This window comes from Megascapheus bottae, chromosome 6 (assembly GCF_031878675.1).
Source record: "Megascapheus bottae isolate mThoBot1 chromosome 6, mThoBot2.hap1, whole genome shotgun sequence".
Classification (NCBI taxonomy): Eukaryota; Metazoa; Chordata; class Mammalia; order Rodentia; family Geomyidae; genus Megascapheus; species Megascapheus bottae.
Window position 1 is genome coordinate 18288501 of NC_143514.1, and position 12131 is coordinate 18300631.

Sequence of the window (12131 nt, forward strand, 5' to 3'; positions counted from 1 at the left end):
TATCTTGTTAAAGCTGAATTTTAATTGGTTAGGTATGGTAGGGTCTGAAACTTAGTACTTGAGGTCTGTCCAATGCCAGTATATTACTGATCTGACCATATAGTGAACAATTAGAGGGAATTTCTTCTTTCCTTCTTCCCCTCCCTACCTTCCTCTCTCCTTCCTCCCCTTTTCCCTTTCTCTTTCTTTCTATTGTTAGTACTAGGGTTTGCACTCAAAATCTTATGCTTGCTAGGCAGTTCTCCCACTTGAACTAAGCCTTTAGACCTTTTTACTTTTGTTATTTTTCAAATAGAGTCTCATATTTATGCCTGGGCCGGCCTATTTACCTTTCTAGCTTAGCAGGGATGATATACACCAACATTTTGTTGATTGATATATTGATATAGGCTCTCTCTCTCTCTCCCTTTCAACCCCCCACCCCACTTCGTGCTGGTACTGAGGCTTGAATTCAGAGCCTCATGCTTTTGCTTGGCTTCTTTGTTCAAGGCTGGGTCTCTACCACTATCCACTTCTGAGATCTGGTGGTCTCTTGAACTATTTGCCCAAGTTGGACATAATCTTCCAGATTTCAGTATCTCAATTTATGAGGATTACAGACATGAGCTATGATATGCAGCTGTTAAAAGGAATTTTTTCAATCTGCAGAAAGATGGTATATTTGTTTCTGGTGAGTATGGAGGGATATGCCTCGTGGAGAAGAGGGCTACAGAAGGAAGTAGGAGAAAAGAGAGCCTGAGTGTCTCGTGTCTCTTTCATTTTGCTCAAGCAGATCCCATTCACCTCAAAGGGTTAACAGAGAGAGTAGTGGAGATGACCCCATGGAGCCAGGTGGGGTGACCCAATTAGTACCTTATGTTTCCTGAGAACCCTTATTACACTCCTCTAGGGGATGGCTTGGTTTGGGGTGGGGAAACCTCCCTGGAATATGATCACACTCCAGAACTCACCCTCCACTACCAGAAACACATGGCTGGTTTCAGCAAGTGCCAGTGGAAATGAAGCCTTCCTGCCAGCAAGCCCAAGGCATAGGCTAGGCAGTGAGGTACCTCCTTCCACAGCAAGACATGAATTTGGAGCTTCTCCACTGCCTGTTGACTATTGCTTCTGAGAGCCCAGTGGGACATGCTTTCCTGTTCCACCTGCAGGTCTATAATAAGCACCGTGCATATTAATTTTGCAAGCATTTTGGTTGTTGTTTCTTGTGACTACAGGAAAAACAGATTGTGCTTAAAGAAAACAAACTGAGGAAGAAAATTAAAATGTATGATAAAAATGTATTTGGGAACTATAGCTTCAAAGTACTACATGTGCTTAGTATTTGAAAACCCCTGGGTTTGATCTGTAATCCTAGCACCAAAAAAAAAAAAGAACAAAAAAGGAGCTTTAAAAAAAAGGCCTGATCTTCGGTGAAGGACATATGGACCTATGACTACATTCTTAAAATGTAATCTAGTTGTAAATGAATCTTCCTCTGAGCAATAGGAGGACAGCAGAAGTGCCTTGGGAGCCTAGAAGAGGTGAGGGATGGTGTATTATCTATTATCCCTAAGATTTTGTTAAAATAAGAGTGGCATTGTAGTGGGGGTATTGGTGGCTCATGCCTATAATCATAGCTACTCAGGAGGCTGAGATCTCAGAATCACAGTTTAAGTCCAGTATTGGCGCGCGCGTGCGCACACACACACACACACACACACACACACACACACACACACACACACACAGAGTTGTATCAGTGATACAAGAGTTTAAATAAACCCTTGAAAACCATTACTTGCAGATCTTGCTACTCAGCAGCACCAGAAAGCTTGTTTAAAAATGTACAATCTGCAAGCCCTGAGACTGGCAAAAAAACAAAACAAAACAGTATAATCTGCTATGTTGTTCTCCCTTCTCTTGTGTTGTTCTTTGGTCAATCTCATATTGTTACAGTATCCCACTTTGTTACTTGGTATATTATATAGATGTTTACCTGTTTATTTGAAATAGGAGGGGATAATGAGGGGAGGGGGTGGGAAAAGGGATGTGGGGACAAAAACATAAGAAGGGATATCAGTGTGTGAGAAGTAATGCACCCTCTATCTGGCAAATATAACTGTAACCCCTCTATATATTGAAAAAAATAAAAGAAAAAGAAAAAATGTATAATCTGGAGCAGGGAGTTTGGCCTAGTTGTAGAGTGCTTGCCTAGCATGCATGAAGACCCGGGTTCAATTCCTAAGTACCGCATACATAGAAAAAACCAGAAGTGGTGCTGTCACTCAAGTGGTAGAACTCTAGCCTTGACAGTGCTCATGCCCTGAGTTCAGGCCCCAGGACTGGCAAAAAAAAAAAAAAAGTATAATCTGTCTATTCTGAGCCAGCCGTGGCAGGGAAAACAGCTTTTAGGCTAAAATCAAACCAATTCTTGAGATAGATTTTTTTTGTGTAGAAATCTTGCAAGATCCTCAAAAGCCAAGAGTAAGCCAGGTCATTGAGGTGCCTCTATAGTAGTACGGAAATCATTCTATCTGGGAGGAACTTCCTGTCTCCAGTTGCAGCCTCCACCCTGAACACAAGATAAGTCAAATCAGAATCCAGGCTGACACAAAAAGGAAGAACATGCTCAGGGAAGCTGTGGGAATCTTGTTGATTTAAGACTTTTAGTCTTACTTGCCTCTTAGATTATCTTGAAGCATGTCGCTGCATGAATTGACTTTCTAAGCAATAGATCTAGATTCACTGTGTGCATGTACATGTGCATGCATGCACGTGTATGCTGCTAATGGGGTTTGAACTCAGGGCCTCATATTCTTGCTTAGCTTTTTCACTAAAAGGTTAGTGCTCTACTTGTGCCATACCTCCACATCCTGGATTCAGAACTTGTTATTATTTTTCCATAGGTTACCTAAATTCTCTCTAACCTATATTTAGATTTCTTTATGGAAAAATTGATATGAATAATAATTACTTCATAAAGTATAATGATGATTAAATGAAATGTAAATTTCTGTATTCAATGACATGCCCATAATAAGTAGCTAATAAGCTGCAGTTATTAATTCAGCAGGTATCCATTTAAAGTCATATCATACTATATTATATTATGAAACAGTTATTAATTTTTAAAAAATTATAGCTGGGTACTGGTGACTCATACCTGTAATTCTAGCTACTCAGGAGGCTGATATCTGAGGATTGCCATTCAAAGCCAGCCTAGGCAGGAAAGTCTGTGAGACCCTTATCTCCAATTAACCACCAGAAACAAAGAGGCTCTGTAGCTCAAAGTGGTTGAGTGTGAACCTTGAGTAAAACAGAGCCCAGGGACAGTGCCTAGGCCTGAGTTTGAGTCCTACAATCTACATGTATATACATATATATCTATCTATACAGATAGATAGATATATATGTCTATATGTATGTATATGTACAGTTGTACAAAGGAGTTGCCATTTAACAAAGCAGTTTATGAATATAATACATCTTGAGCAATGTCACCCTTTTCAACATTCTCACTTATCCCTCCCCTACCTACTCCAGCTAATTTTTGTTGTTGTTCATCATGGGACTTAAACTCTGGGCCTGGGTGTTGTCCCTGAGCTCTTCGGTTCAAGGCTACTGCCCTACCCCTTGAGCCACTTCTGATTTTCTGGTGGTTAATTGGAGATAAGAGTTTTATGGACTTTTTAGTGCCGGGGCTGGCTATGAACCCCAATCCTCAGATCTCAGTTTCCTAAGTAGCTAGGATTACAGGTGTGAGCCACTGTACCTGGCTAATTGGCATTTTAATGTGCTATTTCTAACTGATCATCAGTGCCACTGGAGAGTGTGTTAGAAATGTATGATCTGGGAGCCAGATGCTGGTGGCTCATACCTGTAATTCTAGATATTCAGGGAGTCTGAGATCTGAGGATCATGGCTTAAAGCCAGCCCAAGCAGCAAATCCAAGAGACTCTTATCTTGAATTAACCAGAAGTGTGGCTCAAGTTGTAGATGCTAGCCTTGAGTAGAAAATAATGCAAGAGAGTGAGGCCTTGAATTCAAGTTCCAGTTCACACAAACACATGGCAAGAGGACCATGAGTCCAATACCATCCTGCAAGAGCCCTCAAAGCTAAGAATAAACCTGGTCATCTAAGGTTTCCTACTCACCCCTCAGGGTACTTGAACTCACTGGTTTTTGTTTTTGTTGATTTTTGTGGGTCATGGGACTTGAACTCTGGGCCTGGGAGCTGTCCCTGATCTCTTCAGCTCTACCCTTCTACCCCTTGAGCCACAATGCCACTTCCGGTTTTCTGGTGGTTAATTAGAGATAAGAGTCTGATGTACTTTTTTGTGCCCAGACTGGCTTTGAACTGAGATCCTCAGACATCAGCCTCCTGAGTAGCTAGGATTACAGGCGTGAGCCTTCGCAGCTGGCTTCACGGTTAGGGTTTTTGTTGTTGTTGTTTGCTTTTTTACACTGAGAAGCAGCAGCAGCAGCAGCTCTGGGACCCTTTTAGAAATGCAATTTCAGAAGTTCTGGCAAACACCTACCAATGCAATTCTGGAGCTGGGCCCAGCCATCTTTGTTCAAACAAGCCCTCCAAGTGATGCTGATGTACCCTAAAGCTTGAAAACCTTGGCTCTAACTCAGGAAAGCTGTTGTGATGCTTGAAAGTTGATGCAGGTTAGAAGAGAGATAAGAATCTCTGGTGCCTGACATCTCTGTGGGACATTCCTCACCTTTGTCAACCTGTCTGTTTCAGTGCCACCTGAATATACAGGGAACTTTTATAACATTTTCTCTCCTCAGCTTCTGTGGTGGTTGAACAGGTTTTAGGTGTGTAGCTACAAAGGCTTGAATGGCAAGTGGAGCCTCAGGATGAAAGGGAATGCTATTTGTCCTAAGTCTAAGAAGCTCTAAAGAGACTTTTATTCTGTTTTTAAATCTGACAACTGGACTCAGGGTGTTGCATTTTCTAAGCAAGCTCTTTACTACTTGAGCCACACCCTCAGTCTTTTTGCTTTTAGTTTACTTTTATCGGATAGGGTCTGGAGCTTTTGGTCAGTCCAGCCTTAAACCATGATCATCCTACCACTGCTGTCTGAGCAGCCTGAATCACAAGTATGTACCACTACACCAGGCTCAAAGAGACAGGGAAAATTTCATGAAACTGGAGACACTCACCCTGGTTAATCAGAGACAGCTGACAGTTAAATAGTTTGTTCTTTGAACAGCTCAGATTGTTCCATTTCCTCCTTACTTATTCTAAGGTGCTGGGGGAAAAAATACCCTCACATTGCAAATCAAAATTCTCAGGGACATTTGCACTTACAGTTTTAAGAAAACACTTGCATATTTCTTTGACCTTTCCTTGTCCTTTTCAGTGATTTACAGAGGGAAGAGAAATGCAGAATGACATTGGGAACCCTGCATAAAAACAGAGAGGTGACTGAGTAAGTAATAGAAATTGATCTTTTTTTTGTAGAATCATAAAAGGTCTTTTTTTTCAACTTTTCTTATTTCTTTTGCAGAATTGTCTCCATTTTTACTAGCTACAGATGGAAAAGATCCAAAATGCCTCTAGGATAGAAAAAGCTAATTTTTGGCTTACTAGGAGAATAACTCTGCTTCTAGAAGACAAGGTCAAGTGTGTCATGAGCTGCAGGCAAGTTCATGATGAGTTTACCCAGAGGACTCTAGAAAAATGGTTCCAGAAAAGTCCCTCTGGAAAGCAGCCAGAATGAGCAGAATACTCTTAAGAGCCCTGAAAGCATAAAAGCTGTGCTTAACCGACTTTTTCTGAGATTTCACATTCAGACACAGCACAGGTTTTTTTTGTTTTGTTTTGTTTTTGTTTTTTGAAACAGCCCTTTTCCATCTCTTGCTGGGATTACAAGCGCATTCTATTGTCTCCAGCTCTACACTACAGACTTCACACATCTACTTCATGAGTGCTCCATTAATACCAGCAATTCTTTCTAGCCATTCCGGAGATTAAAAAATGTCCGCTCCCAGAGAAGTCAAGCCACCCAAGAACAGCCCTCATCCTCTCAGATCAGCATCCACCAGGGCTTTATATTAGGTTAAATAACAGCAGCTGCCAGCGATAATAAACTCGCACTGCAAATTATGGAGGAAGCTGTGCCTGCCTGCAGAGTTCTCAGAGCCAGTCTCTGTCACATGACCTCACATCTGGAAAAGCAAAGCTGCGGTGCTGTTGCTCTGAAGATTGCTGGCCTACTTTCTGCATGAACAAAAGTGTCACATGGAAGGGATACAAAGGTAGGGCCTCCACATTGGACAGGATGGCACAGATGGATCTTTTCAGGTGAAGATCATCAGTCTTGCTTGCTTTGCTCATCTTTGGAGAGGAAAGACAATAATACATAACATAAAGCTGTTGTACCCAGAAAAATGCTTGTCCTTCGAATGCCAGGAGCCTAATTAAAAGCAGTGTGAGTGCCAGGCGCTGGTACCTCATGCCCGTAATCTTAGCTACTCAAGAGACTGAGATTAAAGGATTTCAGTTAGAAGACAGCTCAGGCAGGAAAGCCTGTTTGTGTGTGTGTGTGTGTGTGTGTGTGTGTGTGTGTGTGTGTGAAAGGGGGGGGGGAATGAGAATGTTTAGCCCCCAATAGAATGATTATGGATCCAAGAATGTGGCTGGGAACAATGTCACCCTTTCCCTGGCTCTCTCCCAGGTTTCCCCTCCTGTCCCCACCCATGAGTTGTATAGTTCAATTTCAACATAGTGTCCTGTGAATCCCACTGCTGCATTTGTTCAGGCAGCACACCAAGGAGGGCTGAGTGTGCCTCATTGTTGCTCCTAAGCACCAGTGCATCTTGCTGAGCAGAGCGAAGAACAGCAGCATCACTCAGAGACACATTATCCACACATTCCCAAGTATCACCCCTGTAGTTTCAAATTTAGTAGCACATGCTTGCATGTGTTGCTGGGGGCATTGAGCCCAGGGCCTTGTGTATGCTAGGCAAGCCCTTTACTCCTATGCTGCATCCTCAGCTCTGGTTTGGAAAACTTTATGGGCTTGCTTTGGTAAGTTCTTCCTTGAAGCATAATGTCTGTGGTGAGAGGCTGAGAAGATGGAGGCCTGTGGCCTAGGAGATAAGGTCCAGATCCTGGGAAGACAATGAACTGAGGCTATACTCTGAGCGTGTGGCCTAGAATCTGTGTGAGACAGTGTGTTAAGCCCAGTTGCTGGCAAAGTGTACCTTATAAAGGGAGTTGTGTCTAGCTGATTGGGTTAGCCCAAGAACCCAGACAAATGCCAAACAGACACTCCAGGGGAATGGGACCAGCCCATCTATAAACCAATGAATATTTAAAGAGCACAAAAATGAAATTGCCATCTTCCTAGCTATGCAGCTAAAGCTGAGATCAGAATTTCATAGGAGACAATGTACTTCACATTGGATGAAAATAAAACTAAACTATACAGCATGTGTTATATACAAAGTGCTTTCCATATAGTCACTTCATTTTTTAAATTTTTGTCTGCCTTTTCTTTCTTTTTCTTTGTCTTTTTTGCCAGTCCTGGGCTTAAGCTCAGGGCCTGAGCACTGTCCCTGGACTTTCTCAAGGCTAGAGCTCTACCACTTGAGCCTCAGCACCACTTCTGGCTTTTTCTAAGTATGTGGTACCAAGGAATCGAACTCAGGTCTTCATGTATGCTAGGCAAGCACTCTACCACTAGGCCAAACTCCCGGCCCTCTTTCTTTTCTTTTCAAATTAAATTATGACTAGCTGAGTCAATTTAATGTAGGTTGAAAGGACATGAGGGCTCCAGCTCTCCAGCTTCTATTTTCAGAAGCTGATTTTTAATTTTTTGCCAGTCCTGGGCTTGACTCAGGGCCTGAGCATTGTCCTTGGACTTTCTCAAGGCTAGAGCTCTACCACTTGAGCCTCAGCAACACTTCTGTCTTTTTTCTATGTATGTGGTACCGAGGAATCAAATCTGGGTCTTTGTGCATGCTAGGCAAAGCACTGGGCCAAACTCCCGACCCCAGAAGTTGTTTTTAAAATAAATCATGCCATATATAGTGCCAGAACTCACTGTAGCTGTTTTCTTTTTCTATTCTTCACTATGCTTTTCTCTCCTAAAAGTTGCGAGTTGTCTTACAATAACGGTTCTATTGCTTTCTGTGCAGGTTAATGCCGCACTAGCTGTGCATCCTTGGCATTAGTTTAACTGCATTAAACCTATTTCCTTATCTGTAAAAGTGCCTTGGAAATGAATCAGATCACTCGCTTTACTTGATGCATAGCATATACTAAGCAACCTGAAAATACTGAACATAATTAGCATTTTTACATGTTTTGTTTTGTTCTGTGCCAGTACTAGGGCTTGAATTCAGGGCTTCTCATTCTCACTTGGCTTTTTTGTGCTCAAAGCTGATGCTATACTACTCGATCCACATCTTTACTTACAGATTCTTGCTGATTCATTGGGGATAAGAATCCCTTGGACTTTAATTCCCAGACAGGATTCAAACTGTAATTCTCAGAACTCAGCCTCCAAAGTAGCTAGAATTACAGTTGTGAGCTACCAGTACCTGGCTACCATTACTTTTTATGATAAATTTTATTAAAGCTATTAGCTCTGAGCTGAGTACCAGTGGTTTGTGTCTGTAATCAGGAGGATGCGATCTGAGGATCACGTGTTGAAGTCCAGGCAGAAAAGTCTGTGAGACTCTTATCCCCCCAAATAAGCTATGGCCCAGTGGCAAAACACTAGCCTTGAGTACAAAAGCTGGAGGAGAGTGCCCAGGCCCCAGTTTCAAGCCCCCCAGGATAGACCACCCACACACGTAAATAAGCATTTGGAGAAAGTAAATTTTCCATTTGTCAGTCGAGCTGGCTTCTGGGTGAAATCTACCATCGTTGTCGATGCAAACTTTCTTTTGTGAAGCATATGGATCCCATTTTTTCTATATATCTATTTAGATAGATACTGATATGTTATCTAGAGATATATGTATCTATATCCATGTATCCGTATGTTATGTAGATATAGCCCTGTCTATAACTATCTATCTAGATCTCTATCTAGAGAAACAGATATTTTTATCTAGGTATAGATATAGACTAAATCTATATCTAGATATCTAGTGATACCTAGTTCACAATCGGTACTTGTTCCCATGTTTGCTTTCCGTGGCTTCAGGACTTGGAACCTTCAGCTACAGCAACCTCCCGCCAGGGGGCAGCAGACCCACACACTGCATTCCACTCACTCTCGGGTCCCGCCTCCGTACGGACGCGCGTGACGTCACCAGAGGGCGCGGTCCCCGGCGGGGGCGGGGCCTTCCTCGCTGCGAGGGGCGTGGCCATCGGAAGCGCCCGCTTCCAAGGCCAAAGTAGGTTGTGAGCCGGAGGCCGAGGCCGCTGCTTCTCAGCTTGGGGAAGATGGCGCCGCCGGTGACAGAGCGGGGGCTGAAGAGCGTCGTGTGGCAGAGTGAGTGCGCTGGGGGTAGGGACTGAGAAGGCCGGTGAGCCGGCGCGCTGGCTTTCCCGCTCCCGCCCCGCGGCGGCCTCGGGGAGCCGCGGTGCGCACTTGTTGCTTGGGGTCCGGCGTCCTCGCGAGGACTTCTTCCTGCGCTGGGGACGCTCGGGGCGCGACGCGACGCGGCCTGCTTGTGCGCGGCGGGCACCCGCTTCCCCCCTCCTCCCCGCGGGGGCTCCGGCTCCCAAGTCCCGGGCCTGAGTGAGCTCCACGGGGCCGCCTCTCCCTGCCTCGGCCTCGGCGCCCGGCGCCGCCGCCCGGGGACGTCTCCACCACACACCGGCTGGGCTCCGTGTCGCCCTTTCCCGCCCTCTTCCCCACGCTTGCGTGTTCCCCTTATCCTGCGAGCTCGTATTACCCCGGAGGATTTTTATTGCCGTCCTTTTAACCACAGACCCACGGCGTTGAACGGGTCCCCAGCCTCTGCTGCTTGCTGTGAAGTTGTAGAGCCGGGACCACTGGACAGATCGAATCTCTAGCCGGGTCAGCGCTCCCGCTTAGTTGGGCTGTGCTGTTCCTTCCCTTAGGCCGGGCCACTCCCTGTTCTTAGGATCTTCCTTATTCCTTGTTGGTTACTGGTGTTTTTTCCCTATCATTTATGTCTTTCCTGAAAAATCTCTCCAAACCCATATCATGGCAGGTCCGGGAAGAAATGAAATCACCCGACAGGACGAACCATCCCTGGTTGGCATCGTCCAGTTCAGAGTAATGATAGTCTAGTAACATCTAATTAACGTTCGTTACTCCAACTTGTTGAGCAAGGAAGTTTTTTTTTGTTGTTGTTTTGTTAACAGCATTTGGGGTGTTCCACAATTCCTTCTCTAAGATTTAAAAATCCAGATCAGTAACTGAGGTGGCGCTCAACAACCGGAGGCACTTTAACAGTAGAAATAGATGAAAAAAAAAACCCACAGAAAGTCTTGAAAATTAGTTCATTTTTAAGGTTGGCATCTTGTAATTCACGATTTGCATGGTAGACTTTTAAGGTCTTATGTTTTAAATATCAGCGACACACTGATAAGAAAATAGGTAGCAAATCATGTTGTATACATAACTTTCAAGTTATGCCTGGTGTTTTACAATCAGCATTTATGAGAAAAGGCTATTAATGATAGTAATGACAGTCTTGGTAGCTCGGAAAGTAGGCGAGAGAGTGAGTGTAGAGATAAAGTTTCTGTCCTGTGCTGTTAATTTGAGGTAACAACAGGCTATCCAGGGAGAGTGTAAGATAAAGACAGAAACTGAACTGGAAGAAAAAGATGGATGCTGATAAGTAGTTTTCAAAAATTATAGGGCTAGGAGTTTAGCCTAGTGGTAGAGTATTTGCCTAGCATGCATGAAGACCCGAGTTCGATTCCTCAGTACCACATACATAGGGAAAAAAAAGCCAGAAGTGGTGCTATGGCTCAAGTGATAGAGCTCTAGCCTTGAGAAAGCCCAAGGACAGTGCTCAGGCCCTGAGCCCAAGCCCAGGACTGGCAAAAAAAAAAAAAAAATTATGTGCAACTAGAAACAAAAGACAAAATAAGTGCCATTTGACATTTGTTGAATGAAACATATTGATAAAGAGCCTTTCAATTCATTTAGCAAAAAGTGAATCTGAAAAAAATATTCAAGATGAGAGGTAGAAAAATAAAAAATTGGAGAAAAAGGTTTTGTTGCGTTAGAAATATAATTGGGCACCTGACATCTGTAACTGTAACCCCTCTATACATCACGCCAATAATAAAGTACAATTTTTTTTAAAGAGTCCTTTTTTTTTTTTTTTTGCCAGTCCTGGGGCTTGAACTCAGGGCTTGGTCACTGTTCTTGAACACTTTTTGGTCAAGGCCTATGCCACTTGAGCCACAGCACCACTTCTGGCTTTCCATGTGTAGGTGGTAGTGAGAAATCACTACTACAGGGCTTCATGCATACTAGACAAGCACTCTACCACTTGGCTACATTTAAAAAAAAAAAGAAATATAATTAGGTGAGGATAGAAAGCTAAACGTAAGAACCTTTAACTTATCCAGAAACTATGGTAGATAGAACAGGACTACTACTATTTCTTAAACGTTTTCTCTATGCCAGGCACTGTTCTGTATATATATTAAACTTTATGAGAATATCAGTATTTCACTGATACTGAAATTGACATAGCTGTTAGAATGACTGCATTATTTATATAGCCAAAATTAGGAACAAGAGATCCACACAAGGATGTGTGGATAAGGCAATAAAAAGAGATGAGCATCCCTGAGTCTTGAAAACATTATGCAAAGTAAGAACCCAATTATATTGTGTGAAATGTCCAGAGTAAGCAAATATGTAGAGACAGAAAGTGAATTAAGTGGATGCCTATCTGGAGAAGGAGATGGGAAGAATGGGGTCTCTTTTTTATGGGTAGTGAAGAGGTTCTCAAAACCAGTATGGTACTACAAGAGCAAGGACTCAATAACTGCAAACCCAATTCTATGGACATGGTAATGGAAATATAAACATAACTATATAGACATAAAAACCTATGACTATAGACATAATGTTTTATTTCATAAATTAATGTTTCTATGACATACAAACCCTTAGCCTAATTTTGATTAAGTTCTAAATACTAAGTCCCAGTGATTGTAAATAGAGATTCCCTTTTTTAACACTTGTTAT

At 43.0% G+C, this 12131-nt stretch overlaps 2 protein-coding genes across 3 annotated transcripts in view; both read left to right on the plus strand.

Annotated features, from left to right (window-relative positions):
- The window catches only part of Fndc7 (fibronectin type III domain containing 7), a 33692-nt gene extending 28278 nt beyond the window's left edge, over window positions 1–5414 (plus strand). Inside the window, exon 12 of the mRNA XM_090334308.1 lies at window positions 5352–5414. Within this exon, the coding sequence (XP_090190434.1) occupies window positions 5352–5383 (32 nt within the window). The 3' untranslated portion in view covers window positions 5384–5414. The remainder of the gene's footprint in view (window positions 1–5351) is intronic.
- A 3877-nt stretch (window positions 5415–9291) lies between these two features.
- Window positions 9292–12131, plus strand: part of Stxbp3 (syntaxin binding protein 3) — a 69315-nt gene continuing 66475 nt past the window's right edge. For both annotated transcript variants that reach the window (XM_090334311.1, XM_090334310.1), the window contains exon 1: window positions 9292–9440. In XM_090334311.1, the coding sequence (XP_090190437.1) occupies window positions 9392–9440 (49 nt within the window). In that variant the 5' untranslated portion in view covers window positions 9292–9391. The remainder of the gene's footprint in view (window positions 9441–12131) is intronic.